This window comes from Strix aluco, chromosome 20, assembly GCF_031877795.1.
Source record: "Strix aluco isolate bStrAlu1 chromosome 20, bStrAlu1.hap1, whole genome shotgun sequence".
In the NCBI taxonomy this organism is placed as follows: Eukaryota; Metazoa; Chordata; class Aves; order Strigiformes; family Strigidae; genus Strix; species Strix aluco.
This window is the reverse complement of record NC_133950.1, coordinates 5,053,878-5,077,689: the sequence shown is the minus strand read 5'-3', so window position 1 is coordinate 5,077,689 and position 23,812 is coordinate 5,053,878. Positions and strand designations below refer to the sequence as shown.

At 54.2% G+C, this 23,812-nt stretch overlaps 1 protein-coding gene across 2 annotated transcripts in view; it reads left to right on the top strand.

The window, feature by feature from the left end:
• The window catches only part of RGS3 (regulator of G protein signaling 3), an 89,422-nt gene that overhangs the window by 55,651 nt on the left and 9,959 nt on the right, over nt 1-23,812 (top strand). For both annotated transcript variants that reach the window (XM_074846178.1, XM_074846179.1), the window contains 2 exons: nt 7,278-7,400; nt 22,850-23,506. In XM_074846178.1, the coding sequence (XP_074702279.1) occupies nt 7,278-7,400; nt 22,850-23,506 (780 nt within the window). The remainder of the gene's footprint in view (nt 1-7,277; nt 7,401-22,849; nt 23,507-23,812) is intronic.

The following is a 23,812-nucleotide window of genomic DNA, read 5'->3' as shown; positions in this document are numbered from 1 at the left end:
ATTGCTCTGCCAGAGAGGGCTTGGGAAGCCTGGCTTTTGCTTAATTGCAGACAGTCATCATTGACATGGTAGTAAACAGCAAATTGTGCCTGATAAAGTGTGCACATGACTTGAAATTTGGGGAAGTAGGAGATGATAAGGAGGTGAGTTCACTGATAGAGCAGTGAGGGTTAGTTGTTAAGGTGGGTGAAAGCTGATCATGTGTTTTCGTGTGATCGTGGGGAAAAGAGGACTGTACACACAGGTCTGTGAGGGTCAGAAGTGACTGAGAAAGGCTTGTTGGGGGAAGGATAATCAGCAGCCATGAGCTCCTGCAGTGGAAAGACAGCATCAGTAATGATAAAAGTTTGGGATTCAGTCAACTTTCCCATTCCTCTGTTCTCTGACCCCAAAGTGATAGATTTGCATTTTGGATTGAATTTGTTTCCATCCAAAATGGGATGGTTTTGTCAGGAGGCCAAAACAAAGGAAGTTGTTCCCCTTCTCCTTTTTCCCAGCATTAAGGAGGATCTGGTGCCCTGGGCTGGGCTCTGCTGTTGCGGTTTCCCCCCATTCTGGTTACTCTTCTTAGTGGGGCTTGGGTAGCCTGACAGATGTTTTGATCCCTCCTTTTCAAATGCTCCAGCTATACTTTTGGTGCTTAAATACAAGAAAATACCCACAAAATGCAATGACAAAAAGGCCAGTTTAGAGACAGAAAACCTTGAGGCTGTGAATGAGACATGGAGCCAAGAACTGTGCCCAGCTCTGCCCCCCAAAGCAGCGCTGGCCAAAGGACACGGTCTGCGAGACCCCAACACAACTCACTGCAGGAGGGGTTTAACCACAGCCACTTTACAAAAAAGAACAGTGATTTAGCAGTCACTCAGCCTGGCCAGAGCACAGAATCCTGAATTTTGTGCTGTGATAGTCACCCTGCAGATGCCAGAGCACCACAGGGTGGAAGTATAGCTGGGATTTAAATTCCTGGTAAGAGAAAACCAAGTGTCAGCTGGCATTGGGTGCTGTGTTCAGGATGGGAGAAGGTAGAAGAGGTGAGCGTGTCTGTGAAGTGGACTATGTGCTCTGTTGAAATTGTATCTCAATTTCCTCTAATTCATTCCTCATAATAGGAAAAGAGATAATTGTCACATTTATGGACTGTTTTTGTCAGATGGGCTTGTTGTACTGCAGTAAGGTGAAAGATCCTCTGGGCTGTGGTGGAGCGGGCAGTGCAGACGAGGCTAGAAGTGTTGGGATCAGTCATACCAAAGGACTTCAAGTAGGGAAAATCTAGACACAGTCCCTACTGCCTGCTCTTGCCAGTTTTATTACATGAATTTGAAGCACACTGAGAGAACATGAAGTGTACTCCTCTGCATTCCTCCTCCTGTACCCAGTCCTATTCAGCATAAGAGGGGACTCCCTCTCCTCCAGCCGCTCTGCTGGTGGTGGTCAGGAGATGTTACCAGATGCCCTCTGACATGTCCTTTGCTTCTTCCGTGTCTGGCAAGCAGTGGCTCATTTCTGGGATGCGGGAGAGGTTCACCAAGCGGGGCTGTGTCCTGTGCTGCAGCGCACTGGCACGCGTTGCTTTGAGTCACCCAGCTCACGTGAAAACAGGACACACAATCTGCACACGCTGAATCCCCCTGCCGTGTCACGCCTACAGCAACAGCTTAACACTTTCCTGAATAGAGCTTTCCATTTTCCTCCATCCAAAGGATGGCAGGTCCCAGCCACTGGATTCCTCTGTGTGTGATGCTGAGAAGTCCCAACTGCAGCCTGGAGGCGCAGTGAGATAACATTAGACCAAGACCACCAACATTCTGAAATGTGCTTCTGAAGGATGTGACATGAGCCCGTGTGCAGATTACCCCAAATGCCAAGGCATTCCTGAAATGCAGCCCTACCCAGCAGCCCCATGACATGCCTCAAATTTCAACCGCAACTGAAACGTTCATCTGGTTCAAGCCAGCACTCTAGTGGCACGTGCCCGGAGCCAGAGCGTGCAAAACGATGGCTCTGGAGCTGGTGGCCAAGCTGCTTCTCTGTGCAGACAAGCCCCCGGGCTCTGTCTCCTCTGCCAGCACGCATTTACCCAGGTTGGGTGATGTGGGATGACACCAGTAGCAGAAGCCCTGGGTTAGCATAACCCACAGCCTGGGGACAGGGCAGCTCCTGGGCACTGACAGCTCCCAGTTCAGGTCTCTTCAGGCAGAGCAGGGAGTGCTCGTGTCTCACTTGGAGAAACAGGTAAAGAGGGGCGCTCTGCTTCCCTGGTTTTGTGAATCTTTACACAGTTCAACCTAAATATGAGTTTTGAGATGACCACAAAATGTGCTTGTTGGAGCAGAAATTCTTAATTTTTTTTCCCAGCTTTAATTCTGTGGTCACATTTCCCAAATGTTGGCAAAAATAAGAGCCAATATGATGCAGTTACAGTACTAGAGAGATTTTTAAAAGACCCAGGCACCAGAGAGTGATTTTGGAGGCAAACTGCTGTTCCCTGGGGCTGGCTGCACAGGCTGGAGCTTGCTCTCTTTGAGGCTGTGCTGGGGGAAGAGCCAGGGACAGCTCTGGGGCTGCATTTGCAGCGTGTGGGTAAGCTTAGTGTTACTGTTGCTGGGGCTGCTCAGCTCTGAGTCCTCTTGCCTGAGAGGAAAGCATGTTTGCAGAGTGGGAAGGTGGTGGACCTGCTCTCTGTTTGCCAGAGTGATGTTTGCAGTGGGAGCTCCATGCCTGGCTAGTCTCAGGGCTGGGGATTCCTGTGAAGGCTGTTATCTGATGAGCCACTTAAGGACAACCCGCTGGCCTGCGAAAACAGACCAAGCCCTGTGTCATTGTTGGTTGCTCCAAAATGGGTGGAAAATGTTATTGAGGCTGGCTTTTCCTCCTGGAGGCTTAGCATCCTCCAGGCTGTGCCATGAAACAGTGCTCCCGTGGCATTACTTCTCCATCTTCCCCCTCCTTAACAGTAGCATCTAAGTGCAACAGGGTCTGTCTGGCCTGGAGTGAGTTGGAGCCACTGGTGGCTCCGCACCATGACGTAGCAGGTCCACTTTGCTATCTTGGTGCCTCTCCAGATTCATGGGTGTCTGTAGGACAATGAAAACCCATTTCCTAAGAGCCAGCCCTTGGGGTCATGAGGAAGGATGGACACATCTATCATTCATCTTCACCTATTAGAGTATCCCTGGCCCGAAAACAATCCACACAGCAGTGAGCGATGCTTCTCTGCCGAGATTGCTGTGCCCTGCAACCGGCAGCTCTGTGCACATCATCTGTGCAAGCACCTGTGAGATCCTGTCACCTTTTGGTCACCCCAGCTTTCAATAGGGCCCCGGCTGTTACTGCCAGTGTTTGGTTTTTGGGCACCACCAGTGTGTCCAGGAGTCCAAAAACCACAGGAAGAGACATGGTCCCCTGCACCCCCCAGCACAGCTTAGCACGGGAGCAAACTGAACTTTCTTATCAGACCTAGCTCTGTGTGTCTTGAAATAACCAGCCAGCAGTTGCCCATGTTTTGTGCACAGGATATTCCCAGGGCTTGCTGTTTCGCTGGTGGAAGGTTTGCTCTGCATTTTAAAAGCTATTGTAGTCTGGAGCCCATTTCCGAGGAACTTCCCCTCTGGGATCTCTGCTGGGTTTGGCCACGGACCAATGCTCTGAATGTTCGAGGCCAGGGGCTGGGCAGAGCTGAGCCAGGCTGCCAGCCCTGTCCCTGAACCACTTTTCCATAAACCCGGCAGAGGAGAGGAGCCTGGGGAAAGGAGCAGAAGTGCATCCCCCTGATCTGCGGGGGGAACATCCACCCAAGGACCTGACCACCCCCTGGGAGCAAGGTCTGCTAGCACAGCTGGGGGAGGCAGTGGTGAGATGAGATAGCCCCAGGGCCAGGCTGGTCACCGAGTTCAAGGCATTGGAGGTGTCAGGCTGAGGCTAGCTCATTGTTGTTGTTAATCTTAGCTTTGCAGTGTCATGTAGAGCCACACTTGTGTACCAGCTGCTGTTGTGCTGGGTCCTGCACAGAGGGGCATGTCTGCAGTGTAGGGTCTTGCTATGTAGGGTCTGGAGGCCTCTCCTGCGGTGTGGTGCCGTTCTGTGGGAGGTCCTTGGCTGATCTATGGGCTATGGAGCCAACAGTCTCTCTTTGGTTGGTGTCTGCTGGGGTACCCAGGAGCTCTGCTTGGGCAGACCCCTTGCCTGTTACCTCCCCGTGCTCCTGGATGCAGTGGGGCTGGGTCTCAGTCTGGGGGAGCGTCCGCAAGGGTGAGCTTTTCCCATGGAGCAAAAGGAATATTTTCCTGCAGATAATCCCTGGCTGTAGCAGGGCCCGTCTGGGGCTTGTGTTGGCTAGTGTGTGTCCTCCTCTGTGATACATGCCCTGTGTTTTCCTCCTGCTCTCCTATGGGCAGTACTGGTACTGGGTTTTGTGCTGGCGCAGGGTCTGGCACTGCCCCGGAGCCGTGGGCTCACCAGAGGCTCTCATGTCAGTCGGCACGCAACACCTGCAATAACATGTTTTTCAGAACGCTGGAGTGAAGGCAGGCAGAAAGCAACTGGCAGCCACTTCAGTCGTTCGCTTTATCTAGTCGCAAACGCCCCCTTCACGCCATCTGCATCCTCCTTTCCCAGCACTGTGAGATTAAACCCTGTTTTCTCTTTGTAAATATTGGCAGGCAAAGCAGCAGCCTCCCTGAATGAAAACAATAGTGGGGAGGTCTGTTCCCAGAGTGATCCCTGAGCGAGGCAGCGTGCGCAGGACATGGCGCAGCCCCTGTGTTAGCCACCCTCCCTGCTCCAGCCTCCCCGGTGCGCCGGAGTGCTGAGCTGGGCAGGGGATGGGCTCCCGGGACACGTGCCATCGGTAGAGCTTTATCCCGTAGAACCATCAGTCCTTCACACGTCTGCCCTCCGTCTGGCTGGATCCCAAAGGACTTTGCAAGCCGGAGCCTGTGCTTTAGAGGCAGCTGGGAGGTGCTCAGCCCCTGTGGGTTGGGCTGCCTCTTTCCCCAACTCAGCTGAACGTTACTGGGGGGAGCAGGTTGATAGAAGAGAGAGAAACAGAGCTCTTCCCCTGGGAAATGGGTGTTGGAGAGGTTAAGTATCACTATGAAGGCGTAAAGTGCTGAGGTCTCACTGCTGTAGCACAGAAATGGTAGTAAAATGTGTACAGATTGAATAAATGCAATTTTGGCTGTTCATGTTCCTCCTCAGCCTTGCCCAGGACACACGTTGGGCTAGTTGACTTTATCCTCTGACTTTTGGCCAGAGGGCAATCTCCTCTCCTGGCTTTAATATTCTGAGGCGGTTGGGGCCAAGGAGTCTCTCTGGCTGGCTGAGGCTGAACCAGGGGGAGAGAGGCACTTTGCTCTCAACAGCCAGTGCAGGCTGAGCACCGCTTTATGCTAAATTCAATCAAAGAGATGGGGACTGTAATTGAATCAGCACGGGGCTGCAGAGCAGGGGTAGGTGAGCTGTGCATCCGTTACAAGCAAGGGGATATGAGATGTCCTTGGAATTGCTTTAAGTCTCACAAAGGGGGAAATTGTAGAAGCTTGGTAGGGACAGGAGTGTGCAGTAGTTACAGCATCAGTGTGGACGCTGGACTCCTTGCAGCTGTACTGATCTTTTAGGGTCTGCTGAGACCTTGCTGCCATTCACTTCAGGCCCCAAGTGCGGGGCGGGGAAATGCCAGCCTGGATTTCCTCTGAAAGCAGGAATGATGAGGGACCTTCCTAGGGACGGGTGGATATTACAGTGGTACAGCTGGGACTGGGAGAGACTGAGACACCTGGAATGAGAAAGAGCACTGTGATGCTCTGGGCGATTCTCAGAGCATCACTGCAACTCAGGAGCTGGGGGGCAAGGGGCAGCCCCACCACCTTGTGTCCCTGAGTCACAAACCTCTCTATTCCATTTAGATAGTTCTCAGTAAGCCCGAGCATGCATCTTCTGTGTTTAAGAGTGTTTCGGCTGTAGGAATAGATGTGGTGATGTCCAGACTAAGAAAGGTCAAATCTTTTTCCTGGAAGTCTCCTTGGAGGGGAAAAGGACTGAACTAGAGGTAACATGGGAGGTTGCTTCATTTACTGCTTTAGTAGGGATTTTGGGTTAAATGTGAATGAATTAGCATCCAATAAAAACAGTGTTTTAAATGGTGTGACTAAAAGGCATTTCCCCTTTTGCTTGTGTTGTGTCTTTGGAGTCACAAAGCTGCAAGTTCCTTAGTTCTCTCTGACCTTTCTGGGAAAAACAGTCTATTGGAGACCTGCCCTTCTGGAAGGAAATCCTAGGGGGAAATGAAAGACCTTTTTCATGCCCCTTTAGTAGAAGACTTTTTTCTTTCTTTGCAGTTCTGTACTAAAGTTCTGCTTTTTTTTTTTTTTTTTCCCCCCCATATCTGGCCACAGAAGGAGATCATCCAGCCATGGAAATTTCTGGACCCTTTTTAAAGCAAAACCTGCAAAATTCCAGTGGGCAGCAAATGTTACTAATGCATAATTTTTAGCACAAGAGATGAGCGATATAAGGGCTGGGAGACACTTGCTGAGAGAAGTTGGTCAGAAAGTTTCTTAAATGAGTGGGATTTGGCCCAAAGAAAACTGTCCAAGAGGATCATGCCCATATCAAAAAGGGTGTGTGCAGGGAAGGGGCTAGGGCATGAGGGAGGTGGGCTCAGCTGGAATGAATTCCCATCATTTCTGTTAATTCCTTCCTCACTGCACGTTGCTCACAGACAGTGCGTGACCAGAGCTGGAGCATCATCCTCAAAACAACCCCTGATGTGTGCTCTAAGTAAGGAGCAGAACAGGCGAGGCTGGTCTGGAGCATCTCCTGAGGTCTGCTTTCCTCCCAGCCCCGCCCAGCCCAAAGGCGCTTGTTTTCATCAGTTCATGCGAAGGGGCCTCATTAATGTTTGTGTACAGCATGGAGCAATTTCCACCCTCTAAATTAGCTTAATAGACACGTTTCCACTGTGGTGGCAGAGGGTGCAGAATTGCTGGTGCTCTGCCCGTGCCTTACTACTCTGCTCCTGCTTATTAAAGCAGAAGGCTGCTGCTCTGCACCACAGCAGCTTTCCACCCTCTCTCTGGAGGAGATGCCACCGTGAAGCTGATTTCTCTTCTATTTTGCATTCTCGTGCCCAGAGCAGAGTACACTGGTGTGAGCTCTCCCATTATACTTACGTTCATCTGATACAGTGTGTTGGAAGCAAGTAGTTTGCAAACAAAGCCAGGCCCTGCGACACATAGCTAATGACCTTCTCTCTGCCTGTGTTTCCTTTACGTCAGAAGTCGGAGTGCTTATTAAGTTTGGAGACTTACTCCCAGGAGCAGAAGAAGAGGATCTGCTGGTGTCTGGCTGAGAACATCACCAAGCAGCAACATCCGGCATCAGCTCCTACAGAGAACAAGGTAAGAGACCCATGCGGGAGCTTGAAAACCCCACTCAGAGCATTGCGGGGCTCTGCCTGTGGCTGGGGCTTTGCTCCAGTGATGCTCCGGCCAGCCAAGCTGCTCTGGGGGCTGGTTTTTTGCCAGGTGAGAAGCGAGTTTGTACTCAGGCACTGCTGCGTCTGCAGCTTCCTGCCCTGCTCGGGGAAGCAGATACTGCGTTTGCATCCGCTGACCTGAGTCGAGGCAGGCTTCAGTGAGCAGGCTGCTTCTGACGCCTCCCAGCATCTGTATTTGGACAGCTGAGGCCGTGCAACCCGGCGTACGGCCTTCCCCCAGAGCTCGGCTCTAGGGCAGAGGACTGAAGGCAGAGGAAGAGCTTCAGGCCGTGATCTCTGGGTTCTGATTAAAAGGCTGAGGTCATGGGATTAGTGGTGCAGAGATTTGCCCCTTCTGTGCACTCAGCTGGGCTCAAGCGTTTGATCTGGACCCCACAGACAGCCTCAAAGCACAGAAAGGTCGTTTGATGAGTGCTGTTTTTCATACCTAGCGAGACAGCACCAGCACTTTTCCCACACTGAAGAGCCTCAGCCTGGCCAGAGAGCTGCACTGGCAAGAGAAATGTGTGCGTGGAGCAGGTTTGAAGCACTGTCGGGCACGCCTGCCCTGCGTGGATGTAGTTAACACCTCCCATCTCCCTGGCTTTGGGGCTGGGGCTGCCACCACAGCGTTGTCTGGGACAGTGGCAATCTCTGCTGGAGTCATCTCATCCCCCAGGGATTGGGTTCGGAACGTTGGTGGGTGACCCTCTGCTCTGGGAGAAGAGAAACACCCTGTGCTGAGTGTTTAAAGAGTTTTAAGTGAGGCAGATGGGGATCTCGGGGGTAAAGGCAGCCGGATACGTCTGATGCATGGTGGTGAAACAGCTCCTGCCCCACGTCGATGGGTGGATGCAGCCTTGGTGCATGGTCTGTCTCAAAGGCAGGCGACTCACTCTCACCGTGCTGCGGGCAAAAGCAGGAGCAGGCGACTGCGTTGCTTCACAGGTCCGGAGGCTTTGGCTCTGCAGCGTCCCAAAATGGGTCAGCACAAACATCTCCGCAGGAGGCAGAGCCTCCAGATTCCTTTTCCTGCACGTTTCAGACATACTAAAATAGCAACAACATACAAAGCCTGAGAACCTCCTTACCAACCAAACCTCTAGAAATGCAAATAGCCCAGGGCAGCTAATTCAACGAGGTGACAAGACTCTGCCATCTCTCTTATTTTCCTGTGATGCATCTTGCTGCCATGACACAGTGCCTGGGCGGGGGGTCCCAGGCGGCTCAGCACTGGGGGGGTGCCTGTGATGGGGCTGCTGCTGGGGGCTTGGCACAGCTCTGCTCTTGGCTGGGTGTGATCCCACCATGGGCTGGGGGATCCTCCAGGACGAAGCTGTGCAGGGACACGTTCAGATCTGAGCATCTCAAATAGATCCTAAACTGGGGGGATCTTGGCGACTCTCCATCTCAACACGTGCTCTGGGACCGTTTGGGTTTTTGGGTGATATTGCTGTTTGCTCTCCCCACCCCAGACCTGTGTTCATGGCAGGGTGTGGGATTTTGGCACTCTGCTAGACTGACAAGCGCTGTGGCTCACAGCAAAGCCCTGGAGAGTGTCTGCTCCCCACGTTATGGAAGGAGCCTGGCTAATGAACAGGTGACAAAATACTCTAGAAGACAACACAAAGCTTTTTAAGGCTTTTTTGTGCCTCAGTAGCCAAGAGGGTGCTCCTTGGGTGCAGTGGAGAGCTGGCGTGAGCCCTCTGAGGTTGTGACAAGGAGGTTTTGTCTCAGGTTACCAAAGCTGATGGAAATCCCACTGGTGGGACATGGTGCCAGGAGGGAGAAAAGGAGCATGAGAGCAATCACCAGGCACTTAATTGAGTTCGTAGCACCATTTCCCATCCCAGCAAGGTACAAAGTGCCCAGGATGCAATTTTAAAGCAAACCTGATCCCAAAATGCAGGAAGGAACAGTGTGGGGAGGGAAGAGCAGCCCTGTATGAGGCTGCAGCTCCTGAGTGGACAGGCGAGGATGCTTGGTGGGTGTGCAAGCTTGGAGTGGAGTGGGCGGCTGCTCACAAGGTCAGGCTGCGGACAGAAGCCTGACATGGGTGAGCTGCAGCTGGGGCTGCTGTGACCAGGCTGCACCGCAGCTGGTTTGTCAGGGCAGATAATCTTTGGGGATGCTGGAAGGCAAGAGCTGGGAAAATCAGTCACTTTTTGCAAGGGAGAAGGGGTCCATTAGCTTTGCTTGTTGCTTACAAGTCATTTGATACTAGGTCTATTTAAGGAAACAGAACAGTGTCTGTGCTCTGTGAACAGACAAATTAAGCTGGAAATACCGGCCTCAGCATGGCTGATTTCTGCTCCAAACAGGAATCTGATTTGCAAAGCCTTCAAAGCTGCTCCAACTTGGCAAGAGGCAGCTCATCTCCCCGCAGCCAGAGCCCAGCTGAGGGTATGTGGGCTTTGCCGTGTGATGGGAGCGAAGGGCTGGTGCAGCCTCAGTGCCAGGCAGAGATGTGCCATGCGCCAGCTGTGTGCTGGAGCCAGAGAAAGGGACACTGTCTGAGCAGAGAGCAGCTCCTCAGCAGCCTCAGCAACTGCTGCGCCAGCGTGAGAGGCGGGAACGGCTCTGCCTTCAGCATGTTAACACTGCTGTTCATGGTGCCCCTCCGTCCTTCGCAGAGCAGACAGCTGCAGCGGGGCAGAGGAGCCCCAGCAGGATGGGCACAGCTGGAGAGGAGGGTCTGGACTGGCCGAACTGAGGGAGGAAAGTTGCGTGGTGCCGACTTCTTGGAGCTGTGGGAAATCAGACAAATTTTGGGCTTTGGGATGGCATCTCTTGTTCTTCAAGGCCCCCTGAGCCATGCCCAGTTAGGGCAGCGCTAAGGGCCGGAAGGTCCTTCTGGCTCCAGGACACGGCTCTGCAGAGCTGTCACTGCCTCCAGCAACATCTCCTGGGAGGATGGTGACAAACCTGGAGGATGCACCCTGTATGGGGCCCGTGTTGGCACGGCTGCTACTTTCAGAGCAGCTGGTTTTAGAGCAAAGCTGCTCATTTCTGGGAGACACAAGCATACGGTGAATGTAGCATCCACTTCTGGAGATGTAGGAAGAGAAAACCATGAGGGACACAGCTGTGATGGTCCAGCCATGCTCCCATTGGGCTTTTCCTGGCAGAGTCAGTGCAGGAGGAGCCCTGGGGATAACCATGGCTGTTGGTGTGGTCCTGCTCTCTAGCCCTGGTGTTCAGGAGACATGGTGGAAGTGGGGCTCCAGTGGCTTCTCTGCTGCTCCTGTAAGACTTGGCTGAACTTCACTGAGTGATGAACTCATTCTGCCATCTGCAGCAGGTCACAGGAGCTGTTCTGTGGACATTTTCTTCCTCTGCAGAGCCTTCCCCACTCTCATCTGCGGGTCTGGGTCTGCCCTGGGAGGCTACTCCCTGTTCCTTGGCTGTGCTGAGCAAGGATCTGTAAAACGCATCACCAGGGTGACCCAACTTGGTGACATATGTCCCCAAATGGGGAGGCGTGGAGCCTGGAGGTGGGCTGGGGCTGGTGAGGAACCACAGCGGTGGCAATGTGATTATAGTGAGAGCAGCTTTATGAATTAATCGAGTTAGTGAGGCTGCCTCCTTGGGCCAAATAATGACCATCTGCGCAGAGCATGGTGCTTTTTTTGAACCTTGCATCGCTGCACTGGTTCTGTTTCCAGTCTGGCCCCGTGATGAATTGCATTAGCACGATTGAAGAGATGGCAAACTGCAGAACAGGGGCAAGGATGAGATGCCGGGGATTGGAGCTGCTCCAGCTGGTTTGGCTGCCAGGGAAAAGATTAGTGCCACAACACCCTGCTTATAACGAACCTGCTACAACCATCTGATTCTCACTGCTTGTTTCTTTGTGTCTTCCACACTCAGAACGGCTGATTACTCTTCCTTCTGACTCCGTGACCTGAGATTACCTCGGAGATGATGGCTGGCTCTATCTGAAAGATATAGATTATCCCTAAACTAAATAATTACGGACGCTTTGTGCTGTGGACTTTGGGCCGTGGGAGTCCAGGACGGGCGCTCCCCTTGTTTCCCATGGGAGGTGGTGGATCCTCAGCACTTTTCAAAGCCCGGCTGCCCGTCTCTCTCCCATGGCTGCTGACGGTGTGAGCAGGCGTGGACCGATCCTGCGCCCCGGCCCTTCCTGGCAGCGCTGGCTCCGGTGCTGGGAATGAGCCGCCGGCGAGTGTGCGGCCAGGAGGGACTGGCCGGCCCCTTCCTGGCTGTTCCTCTGGTCAGGAAGGGCAGAGCTGTTTCTCTCACTATTTACAGTGTGCTTGACAAGTGCAAGTAAATGTGCTGTCAACAAGAGCAAACAGCGTGTAATCGAGAGATGATTGAAACCAGGGCCCGCGCGGTGGTGCGGGGAGGGCTCTGTGAGGGCTGCCGCGGCGGAGCAGCAGGCGGAGGAGTGGCTGCGCTCCCCCAGGTGCTGGCCCCAGCTCCTGCAGCGTGGGGAAGGGGGAGTGTGGGTGACCCCTCTCCTGTCCCATGTCCTGCCTTCTCTTCCTCACCCCGAGCACCCTGGTGTGTCCCAGGCACCCACCCCGCTATGCACCAATGTCCCTCTGCAATCCCTGTTCCCCAACACCTCGCTGCCTTCAGCAACACCCTTTGTCTTTACACTGGGTCATTTCCCATTGTACGCCCTTGAGCTGGCACGGCCAAGGGACCACTGGCATTGGGGTGGCTGTGACAAGCACTCAGGCTGGGGACAAGTGGGGCAAACCTCTCTCTGATCCAGCGTTCACAGGGTGCTGTGCTCAGCAGGAGCATATTCAGAGTGCGATTGGCTGTTTGATGGGGAAGGAGGGGAAGAATTTGCACCTTCTCACTTTATTTTTGGCCCAAAGCCCTTCCATTTTGGGCTAGGAACCCGCTGCCCTGTCTGTGCCAGCTCTGCTTCAGAGAGTCCTGCTCACCTGCTGCTGGGGGGCAGACCGGGCAGGGCATGGCCAAGGCTGCAGGAAACACAGAGCTTCCCCAGAGTCTGATTTTGTTCTACAGTGACAGTGTGAGAGGCTGGGCAGGGCTAAGCACATCACAACAGCACCTGGAGGGCCAGCCTGACCTAGGCCATACACCCTCACAGCACCTCACTCATGCTGTCAGGGTGCCCCAAGAAGGGTTAAAGCATGAGCTGGCAGTACTTATGAACCAGGTTACAAAAGTAAAGCAAATAAGTGTGTTGTTCCATGTCAGTGAGCACAGCCCAGCTCTCACCCTGGGCTGGAAAATCTTGTTACTGAGGACAGCCAAAGTCTGCTTCAGTAACACTGTGAATTCGGGAGGGTGAGGGACCAGAGACACTGTCCCCCTGTGAGTCAGACTCCAGTTCAGCTGTGTCCACTTAAATATCTGGAGGAAACTGTCCATGCCAGAGATCCCCCTGCCATCAGAGTGAATGGGACCCTTGAATCCACATTGGTGACCTCGATGCATGGTGGCATGTAGATCCCACCCTCGGCACCCGATGGGCCAAGAGAAGGACAATGTGTTGACTTTAATTCAGCTGGGACAGGAGTTGAAGAGGTAGCAGTAGGTGTGAAGGAGGCTACAAACATAAAAGAAGTAGATGCAGTTTGAGCTACCCCGGATCGACCCATCCTGAGCCATATTCTTGCTGGGTTTGTAGCCCTCTTTCATGGGAACAAGCCCCAGATGCAACCACAGCATTGAAGGCGGCGCGGGGGAATTTTACAGCTCCCTGCGAGGCTTCAAAGCATGTCTCAGATGTCCTTTTATGAATTTAAAGACCCTCTTTATGCAGTAGCCTGACTGTTAATTCCCTGCCGTGCAGGTGAGCCTGGGTGAGTGTTGAGGGGTCCTGGGGCTGATCTTTCATGTCGTCATTCCCTTCTTGCACATCAGTTGTCTGCCAGTCCTAAGTGCAGGGACACAGCACAAAGCCCCGGGAGGCTGGGATTCGCCTGGCCGTTTGTGTGGGGCTGGACGGGATGTTGGGTTGGGGTACTGGGCTTTTTAACATCTCCCCCAGCACCAAGCCTTGGCTCCATCAAGCTCAGTTTCCAGCCCTGCCAGCTCTTGGTACTGGCCCAGGTGGCATGGAGGTGCTGGGGGCTGCTAGCCCAGGACAGCCACTTGCTCGGCCCCAGTGCCGCTGGCTTGTGGGCTCCCGAGGCACGTGTGTGCTGGGAGCCAGCGGGGAGGGGTGATGGAACAGATGGGCCAGCTGAGAGCCGCAGCTCCAGCTTTATTTGTTCATTTGCTTAGCTGGGCTCCAAAGCCGTTAGGAAAGCAGACCTCTCCCCTCCGGCAAACACCGGCTCCTGTTTCTCTGGCACTGTGCGATGTTCTCCCGGCCATGTCCAGTGTCACCAATGATCCTTCCCACATCCCCCCTGAGCAGGAAGGTGCAGTGGTGTAGCGGGGGCAGAGGCATTTTTGCCCTTGAAGACCCTTGAAGGTCTGTTTCTCATGAATCCCCAGAAGGGCTGGTAAGAGCAAGAGTGCTGGCAGGAGCGGCGCCGGCAGCCCAGGGGGGGCTGAGTGGTGTGGAGATCATTTGCACGGGGTGGTCAAAGGCACAGACTAAGTGGTTTAAGCCAGTGCTGCTGTGATTTAATGAAGACACTGGAAGTGCTTTGATGCAGTGTTGCCTGCGAAGGGGGGATGCTGCCTGTGCCAGGTAGGGCTGGCACTGTCCCTCAGGTGGAGCGCTCCTCTCCGGTGCCCAAATGACTCTTGTTTTGGGTAGCTGCCTCTTCCCTTCTGGTGTGGTAGGGGACTGTGAGCATGTGGTCAGGCAGACTCTGAAGCCAAGCTCAGGTGACTCCTTGCAAAAGTTACTTAAACTCTGATATCTTTGCAAAGCCAAAGGACGTGTTTGAAATGCCAGGGGGCTCTGGATGGTGATGCCCAGAGTGGTGTGGGACTGGGAGACATGGCTTCATCCTGCCCTCGTGGGGTCCCCTGGCCCTCTATGAGGCTTGGCATCCTGCCCTGTAACAAGAACCTTCCTGGTGGAGTGGCAGGGCAAGGCTTGACAGCACGATTGCAGGAGGGTTGCGTTTGGCCTTGGAGCCACCAGTGTTGGTTTTGGACTATTTGGGATTCCTCCGTTCTGTGTGTGGCTCATGGCCCTGTTGGTGCCTGTCACAGGCAGAGCTGCTCTGCCAGGTCCTCTTCTTTTGGTGGTTGTTTCCTTACTGTGATCTGTGCTGGCAGCAGCAACGGCTTCCAGTGCCAACCTCATGGTTCTGTTGTAAGTGATGTTGGGATGAGTCCTTCACTCTGCAGTGGCCAATTGCATCAACTCAGGCTCCTGCTGTCACCTCCCTCATCCAGCACAGGGGACAATGCTCTGCCCCTGCACAGAACACTGCAGAGAGGTTCTACTGCTGATCAGCACCATGTCACCCCTGGCAGGGAAAGCATGCTGAGGGTTGTGGGCTGAATGCCAATGGCAGGATCCACTCCTTCCCCTCCTTTCCCACCCCTCTGCTTTTTTATTGCCAGGGATATTTATGACCCAGATGTCATCTCACTAGCCTCCAGCACCAGGTCCCGCTGCACTCACCCTGCAGAGGCAGGTTACCTGGGCCAATGAGGCTGCAGGCAGTAGCTGGTGCCCAGCTTGGGAAAACTGGAGCTGTATCACCAAAACGATGGACAGAGTGCAGTGGGTGTGTGCAGGTCTGGATGGTGTCAGGGTTCGCTCAGCTCTGTGGCCAGTAAGAGTGGGTGAGGGAGCTTTTACATTTCCTGTACCACTGCAAAGTTGTGGCTACCCGCAAGGAAGAGGAGGCAGCACATTTCCCCTGCTCCATCCCAGGAGCATCCACGAACCTGAAGCTGCCTGGGAGCAGGGGGACATGTGTGTGCCTGAAGTCCATGCTGGGGGAGAGCCAAGCACAGCTTGTCACCGTGGCAGTGAGGACCCATCAGCAAATGGTGGCCAAGGTGCAAATAACCACCGGCAAATGGCTGTGACAGTGGCTGTGCACACACCCCCCGCTGTGCTCTCTGTCTGTAGCCATCAGGGCAACTTGCCTGTCTTGGTCAATAAAATGTAATACCAGGAGGAGAAACGTCCAGCCAAGGCAGTTTGGTTCCCGACCCAGTGTGTATGGGGGTGTCACAAGAGGGCACTGGTGCTTGCAGGAGAAGAGAAGGGGCAGATGGTCATGCACGGGCTGTCCCCTGGATGGAGACCCTGTGTATTTTTTCTTCCTGCCCATTTGGGTAGAGCCGCTTGTAGGGGATTGCAGTGCAGAGGGCAAAGTGCCGTGGTGCAGAGCATCTCCCACTTCAGAGCTCTCCCTTCTCCATAGAAAGTAGTTTGGGAAAAAACCCAACTGGGAACTTGCAGCAGGGATTCATTTAGCAGGAAGCACCGAAATCGGTCTGTGGCTTGGTGTCGCTTGGGGGCAGGACAGGGCAGGAGAAGGAGAGCTGCAAAAACAAATGTGCCAGGTTTCAGGGTGATACATAGCTCTTCCTCAAGGCAGAGCGGCCATCCACTTTTATCAGCAGGTAATAGTACCTCCAGGGATTGCTAGAAGAGCCGTAAATAGCACAAGGGGCACGAGGGAGCGGTGTCTGGGAGAGGCTGGGGCGGCTTCAGCTGCCGCTTGACATGAACATTAATAACCGCAGAGGCAGAGCCAAGCACTGCGCTAGCATCTGCCGAGCCGCGGCTGCGGGCACATGTTGGGGCCGGGGCTGCCGGAGAGAGATGCCGCTCGCTCGGCCCATGCTGCTGGGATGCAACTGAGAGCCCAGATTTGGTAGGTTTTGCTTTTAAAGATTGCAACCTGGGGGCTGTACCCTTCGCTGGGCAGGGTCTGGCCGCAGGTTGAGGAAGCAGCACAGTGCCGTCGGGAGCGCTGATGTCCTTTTAGATCAAAGGCATCTACTCCGTTCCCCACGCTGGTCCCCTGCACCCCTGCGCTGGGCTGGTCCCCGCTGTCTCCTGGGGAACCTGTGGCTCCTGACCGGCTTCATTTGCCACCAGGCTGGGCTTGAATGGTTGGTAGCAAGCAGCATCTGGGGGGATCAAAGGGGTCTTTGTAGCAACGGGGGCTTTTTGAGGTTCTCTTGCAAATTTGGGCGGTGTGTGGCTGTGCCATCTGCATCGGCTGGCTCTCGCTGCGGGAGCAGCCTTGCACTGTGCTGGCAATGTGAGCTTTCTGCTCCAGGACTTTTACAGCCCTTTGGATACCCCCCGTTTACTGGCACTGGGAACCAACCAGCAATTTCAGCCCGTACCACTGAAATCAGAGCTGTGGGCACGCTCACAGCCTCGGTGGGGATGGAGGGCACCGTCCAGGGGACAGGCTGGGGCCAGGTGCTGGGACTGCCGGGGCAGCTGCGGTTCGGGGGCGGCAGCCTGGTGCTGTGGTGGTGGCAAGGCTGTGTTAACTCCAGTTGCTCGGCTGAAGTACGTGGCGTGGGGAGGTTTTATCCCAGGTTGTTTGCTGACACCTTCAGCAGGTGGTCGCACCGAAACGCAGGGCGCGAGCTACACCTGCAGAGCGGGCTCCTTCCTGCATGCCCTCTGCTGTGGGCAAGGCTGTTGCCCTCATAGATCTGGGGGTTCTAATTGACAAGCAGCTGAACATGAGCCGGCAGTGTGCCCAGGTGGCCAAGAAAGCCAACGGCATCCTGGCTTGGATTAGAAATAGTGTGGCCAGCAGAAGCAGGGAGGTGACAGTCCCCCTGTGCTCTGCACTGGTGAGGCCACACCTGGAGTGTTGTGTCCAGTTTTGGGCACCTCAACACGAGAGAGATCTTGAGGGGCTGGAGTGAGTGCAGAGGAGGGCAACGAGGCTGGGGAAGGGCCTGGAGAATAAATCCTGTGAGGAGCGATTGAAGGAGCTGGGACTGTTCAGTGTGAGGAGGAGAAGGTGAGGGGAGACCTCATCACTCTCTACAGCTCCCTGAAAGGACGTTGTAGAGAGGTTGGTGCTGGTCTCTTCTCACAGGTGATTAGTGACAGAACAAGAGGGAACGGCTTTAACCTGCAACAGGGGAGGTTCAGACTGGACATTAGGAAAAAATGTTTCCCATAAAGAGTGGTCAGAGAGTGGAATAGGCTGCCCAGGGAGGGGGTGGAGTCACCATCCCTGGATGTGTTTAAGGGTCATTTAGATGAGCTGTTGGGGAAATATGGTGTAGGGGAGAACTTTGTAGAGTCAGGCTGATGGTTGGACTCGATGATCCCAAGGGTCTTTTCCAACCTGAATGATTCTGTGATTCTATGATTCTATGATTAAGCACTGGCTCCTGTTCACCGCTGTGCTGCAGGGAGAAGAGCGGCTCTGGGGAGAGGCGCAGAGTGTGGCCACTGCCACATTGGGGCTGGGCGATGCCCCGGTCAAGCCCTGTTTGCAGAGCAATCGGTTGGGAATGACAGTAACGGGGTAATGGGATTAGCGCAGGCTGCTGACAGGGGATTGTTTCCTCCCACAGAGGAGGACTTCTCCTTCCAGGGCTCGGAGACATTTCAAGCCCAGGGTTTTTTGTGTGGTATGAACATTCACACGCCCACAGGTGTCTCATCAGAGGCCGCCCTGCCCAAGTGCACTGTTGGATCCTGCTGTTTGGGTTTATACATCCACACTTGCTTTTGCTGTTGCACTAATTGCTCTGTATCAATTATTCATTGATTCAGTAATGAAGCAGGGAATGGGTAGAAAACCCTGCTGTGCAGTAAGCCCTGAGCTCCAGCCGGCCTCACAAGGTTGCTGTGGCTCAAGGAGGGCAAGGAGCGGAGCTGCTGGGGGTATGCTCCTTGTGAGCACTTTCAAAATGACTCCCATGGAAATGTTCTCAAGTTTTGGTAGTTCTGCTTTGCGTTTCTGGCTTAATTTTCTTCCTCTCAGCCCCATGCTGTGTACTTGGTTCTTAGCGGTCGCTTTTTAAGTCTCAAGGTGCTCATCATCAACAGTTTTGGTAGCGCTTCACAGGGCCAATTAGAAGTTTCTGATCTGATGGATCTGGGCACAGTTTGTCCCATGCTAAGAACTGAAATTGTAATTTTTTTATTCCACTTTAAAAAAACCCTACTTTGGAAATGTTGATATTTCCCTGGGTGATGTAGGTGCTGTTTTCCCCTCATCCTATCTGCCCTGGGGAGGGATGTTACCTCCTCACAGGGAATGCACTGCCAGTAGTGAAGCTGGCTGCATCCTCCCCAGAATTCCCCTGGATAGGGACTTGGTCTCATTCCCATGGAGCTAAATCCTTTTGGGGACAGGTGAGGCACCTTTGAGCAAAGGTCGATTTAAGAGCAGCAGGACCCAGAGAGGTTCCTCCGTGGGACGCGTGGAGGATGGGGCTGCCATGGTCTGGGGACAGCCCATGAGAGCAGCTCTTCCAGCAGTAGCTCGGGAGATCCATTAACTCTTCCCGGGCTGAGAGCGCAGTTGAGCAGCACGTCCTTCACTCTCCTGTTCATCTCAATGTCCAACAGTCTGTTACGTGCAGGGATTTTCCTGCTTTACTCAATCTCTGATTTTGGCAGAGGATCTGGGTGCAGGGCAGTTCTCCCAGGGGTGTTTAGCCTCCTCTTCCCCAGTATTACTGCAAGAGAAAGACATGCATCACAAAACCTGAGCACCCACATCAGGAGCCAGGAAAGGCTGAATTCAATTTTCTTGTGTCCAGGCATTGCTTGAGCCACAGTGGCTCCATGACTGCAAGGAGCAGAGGTTTTGAAATAAGAAGCCTCAGAAAAATCCCTGACTTCCCAGAGCTGGGGATTTAAGGGAATGCCACATATCACAGTGCTTCTGGCAGCGTGAGAGCTGGCAGCACCAGGGGAAGACCAGTGCAGGCGTCAGCTCACAGCTGTGCTATCTCTGTGGCTGGTGTTTTCCCAGCTGGAAGTCCCGGTTGTGGGCCACCAGAAAGGGCACATTATTTAAAGAAATGCTGGAGAAGTTGAGGCTGCACTGACAAACCCACATCTGTTAGCTGAAATTTGCTCTGCTGGCAAACTACAACAGTTCTAGTTGCTAGCAGCAACTGAAGAGCAACTGAAGAGCAGAGGGTTTGCAGTACTTTGCCGCTGTCTTGGTTTCAAGAAAACTTGTGAGTCAGTGAGTAATGCCCAAAGGCAGAGGGAATCCAGGCAGTGGGTTACAGGTGCAGAGATTGAGGATGCAGGAGCAGGCAGGGCAATATTTGGCCTTTTTGGGGTATGTTGAGGCTTGTTCAATGGTGAAATCAATATTAGGGACTCTATTGCTGTTGCTCTGATCTCAGACCTATCATCCTCCTTCCCTAAAATTACCCTTGATAGTCATCTTGAGGCTCAGAGGCAGCTCTTTCTTCTACTTTCTCTTCCCATTCTTGGGACATGCTGCCTTGGCCACTTAGTCTGAGATAGAAACTGAAAACAGTGAAGTGTGAGGTCCTCCAGGGAGGGTGTAGTAAAGCCCTGAGGCCTTCCTGGCTCAGGACAGGGAAACCCAGATGTTGAGGATGGGAAGATGCAGATGCTGAGAACAGGGAAACCCTCATATTGAGAATTGGGACACCCAGGTGTTGAGGGCAAGGAGTCCCAGGTGTTGAGAGCAGTGAGACCAAGATGTTGAGGATGGAGAGATCCAGATACTGGCCTCTGGCTCCTGAGCTACTGCTGCTGGCCAAGGGAGAGGGACCCATGCTGCAGCGGGACCATGGGATGTTTTGGATGAGCCCTTGAGGTGGAAGGACAGCAGCTCCCTGCTCAGGCAGCATCAGCACTGCCTCCATCTGCTCCCTCCTCCAGCAGCCCCTTGGCCACAGTGATGGTGAGAAGAACACCTGGTCACATCCCTGTCCTTGCTGGCCCAAATCAACTTTGTGCAGCAGGTGGCCCTGGGCTCCCTGATGAAGTCCCTGGTGCCTCCAGCCACGATCAGGCTTGTTGGCTGGCTGCAATGGCCTCACTGCTGCTTTCCTTCCCTGTCTTTCCCCCCACCATCAGGTGATGTTTAGCAGAGCTCAGCCATGGCCCTTTCTGCAAGAACAGGATTTCACAGCCTGGGTGATGCTTTCAACCAGAGATGGAAACCTCGCTTGGTGGTGAGGCTCCTGCTCATATCCTCTGTGCCACTGAAGAGCAGCAGAGTCTCTGATTGAATTAGTGCAGGGATTTAATTTAATCCTCAAATGTCTCTCATTTTAGAGGAGCCTGTTCATTTCCTTCTAGAGCCTTATCTGATGTGGGCAACCAGCAATATTAAGCAGAAGGACTGGACAGACAGGGAGTTGTTGGGGAGGGGGAGGGCTTTGTGGGGAGTGAATTGAGGGCTGCGTGGGTTTTTCCTCTAATTATTTCATGAAATAATGATGACAGTGATTGCAATACAAACAAGACAAAACCAGCATCATTAAAACACACACTGGTGCAAATAGCATCCTTGCATGGTAAGTCTGGAAACACTCCCTTTTTACAAGAAATTATCAGGGCAGGAGTGAAACAGCCCCAAGGACAGGGTAAACTGAGCATTTGTTTTGTGCCTCCCACCAAATCCAGCAGTTTTGGGGACAGAGCAGACGTTGCAATTGGGACTGAGAACACGATGGTCATTTTCGTCCTCAGAGTCACTGGGGCAGTTCAGGTGATGCTAAATTGCTGCCTGTGGTGAGTCAGGCTGGGAGGGGACAGAGCGGGTCCTCTCCATGCTCACGGGTGTAAAGGGAGCCCTTTTGGCATGATAAAAAAAGGACAAGGCACAGGCAGACACGGGTGAGCTCCTCTGCACGCTGCCCAGGAGGGAGCTGGCCGTGGCACTCAACTCAAGCATCCTTTTGGAAATCTGGCCGGCTTTTTGGACCTGTTAGCTCAGATGGGTGCCTGCAGATTCTGCCAGGTGCTGTGCGGTCTCTGTGCCATCCCCTCTGTGCAGAGGATGTTTAAGCTGTGGCTTAAACACCTCCAGGGTATTTCCTGGGGATGACAGCAGCTTTTGCAGCCCAACATCTCCATACAGCTCCCCAGTGATATCCAGTGGCGGGTCATGATCCGTGTGCGCTGGCTCTGCAGGGTGAGGAGGTGTTTAGCAGCAGGTTGGCTGCCCCAGGGGATGGCTTGCAGGGGTCTGCTGCCACCAGCTGGGACCACCGCGGGGATAGACCCTCTGTCCACACCCATGAGTGCCTCTTCCCAATGGGATATGAGGCTGGATGGGCTGATTCCTGGGGCCGCTGCTCTTTTTTGAAGCTGAAGTCAACCTAACTTAGGCTGGTAGCTTTGTTAACTTCAGCTTTCTGGTTGCCACTGGGTTCATGAAAATGCTTGGATCTTAATTGGGCATACAGCGACATTTTTTCTGGGTGACTTGTTACCTGGGACTGATCCTGTGTAATAACCCCTGCCCCAAGCCTACAGGATCTGCATAGGTGGGAGCTGCTTCCTGGAGGGAGGATTTTTCTCTGCTTTGGTCTTTCTCCCCTGCTGAGCTGGTTTTGCCCCTTTGGCTTAGATGGGCCCTGTGCAAAGGGAAAATCACACAGAAAAGAGGACACAGCTCTGGCAGGAGGGGCTCATCACAGGCTCCCCCAGCTCATGAAAAAAACTTGGAGGTTTTTTCCCTTGGGCTGCTCCTGGCTTTTCCCTTTGAAAGGGCAGAGCTTGCTCAGGCCTTTCCCAGCTGCAGAGGAAAGCTGGCAAAAAGCAGCCCTGAAGGCTTAGAAAACTGAAAGGGGCTGGTAGGAGTGGTTGTGGTTTTGCAGGGCCACATCTGCAGGGCACCCGGTCAAGGAGCCTGAGCCGCTCGTGGCTGTGGCTGGGCCGAGCTTGGGCAATCTGCAGATGAGCAGAGCCCAGCGCTTCCCTTCTGCATTTAATAATGCGGTGCAGGAGGGGCCGGAGCTGCTGGATGAGAGCTGCTGGTTTTCTCTGTCACACTCGGGGAAGATCTCTGCAGGGCTGAGCTGCCCCCAGCTCCCTGGAGGGCAGTGGAGCCATCAGGGTAAGGATGATGTTACCGGCTCTGCCTCTGTGGCTGGAACTCAGCCTGGCTGCACCCACTGCACTGCCAGGCTGAGCCACCTGCCACCGCCCCCCCCCCTTTCCTCCAAACCTGCTGGTGCTGCCAGGTGCTGGAGGGGGGAGCTGGGTGGCCCCATCCTGTTCCTGCCCCGTAGCCAGCAGCTTGCTGCTGGTGGGGGAACCTGGGGCTCCAGGGATCAGGACCAGGACTGGGTGCTGTGGGAGTGATGGGCAACCTGCCAGCACCTGGGGACATGGGGGACGATGCTGTCCCACCCCACCAGAGCACCGTTAGGGCTGTACCAGTTGGTGCCAGCCTTGTGGTTGGGGTGTTTGGAGCAAAAAGGCTCCCCAGGAAGGTGGCCAGTGAGATATTTGGGGTGTTTCTGCCATCATCCTTCTTTATCTTCTCTTTTGGGCAGATGCTGGAGACGGACGCTGAGAAGCCGGGGCAGATGCACTCGGAGGACAAGAAGGTGGCAGCGGATGATGCTCCTCCAGCCACAGAGGCACCAGCTCCGGCTGAGCCCTGGGAGGCTCTGGGAGCCACCCAGGGTCCTCTCCTGGCAGAGAAGCAGCCGGTGGCCACTGAGAAGAGAGAGGAGCAGCCCAGCTCCCTGCCAGCCTTCATCATCCCCGAGCTGCGGCTCGACAGCACTTTCAGCCAGAGCGCGGCAGGTGTAGCAGGCGGCACCACGGATGGCGAGGAGGAGGAGGAGGAGGAGGAGGAGGAAGAGGAAGATGAGGAAGAGGAGGAGGAGGAGGAGGAGGACAGCGACGAGCAATACTTGGAGAGGAATGAGGCGAAGCGCAGCAGCATGATCGAGACCTCAGGCTGTCAGCCCGTCTACACGCTGAGCGTGCAGAGCTCCCTGCGGCGCCGGACCCACAGCGAGGGCAGCCTGCTGCAGGAGGCCAAGAGCCACTGCTTCACCTCCGACACCACCCTCAACTGCTCGGACAGCCAGGGCACCAAGGGACACTGGGCCCTGCCCTCCCCCAGGACCCTCAAGAAAGAGCTTGCCAAAAACGGTGGCTCCATCCATCAGCTCACCCTGCTGTTTTCGGGCCACAGGAAGGTACGTGAGCTGGCGCTGGCTCCGCGGGGCGGCCGGCTCCTGCTTGGCTGTGGCGGTGGGGGAGCTCCTGGGGTGGACGTGTCCTGGCATGTGGCCCCTCTCTCCATGGCCATGACAAAGCTGGCATTTGAGGGTCTGGGAAGATCCCTGCCACTGGCAGTCAGCTCTGGGAGATGCTTAGCACCCAGGGGATCTTCATCCAGAGCCAGTGTGCTGGTGCTGTGGGTGGGCATCTCTCCCCAGTGTGATCCTGCAGGGTCTCATGTCCTGGAGAGTTGCTGTCTCGCTGTCTGCTGAGACCAGTGG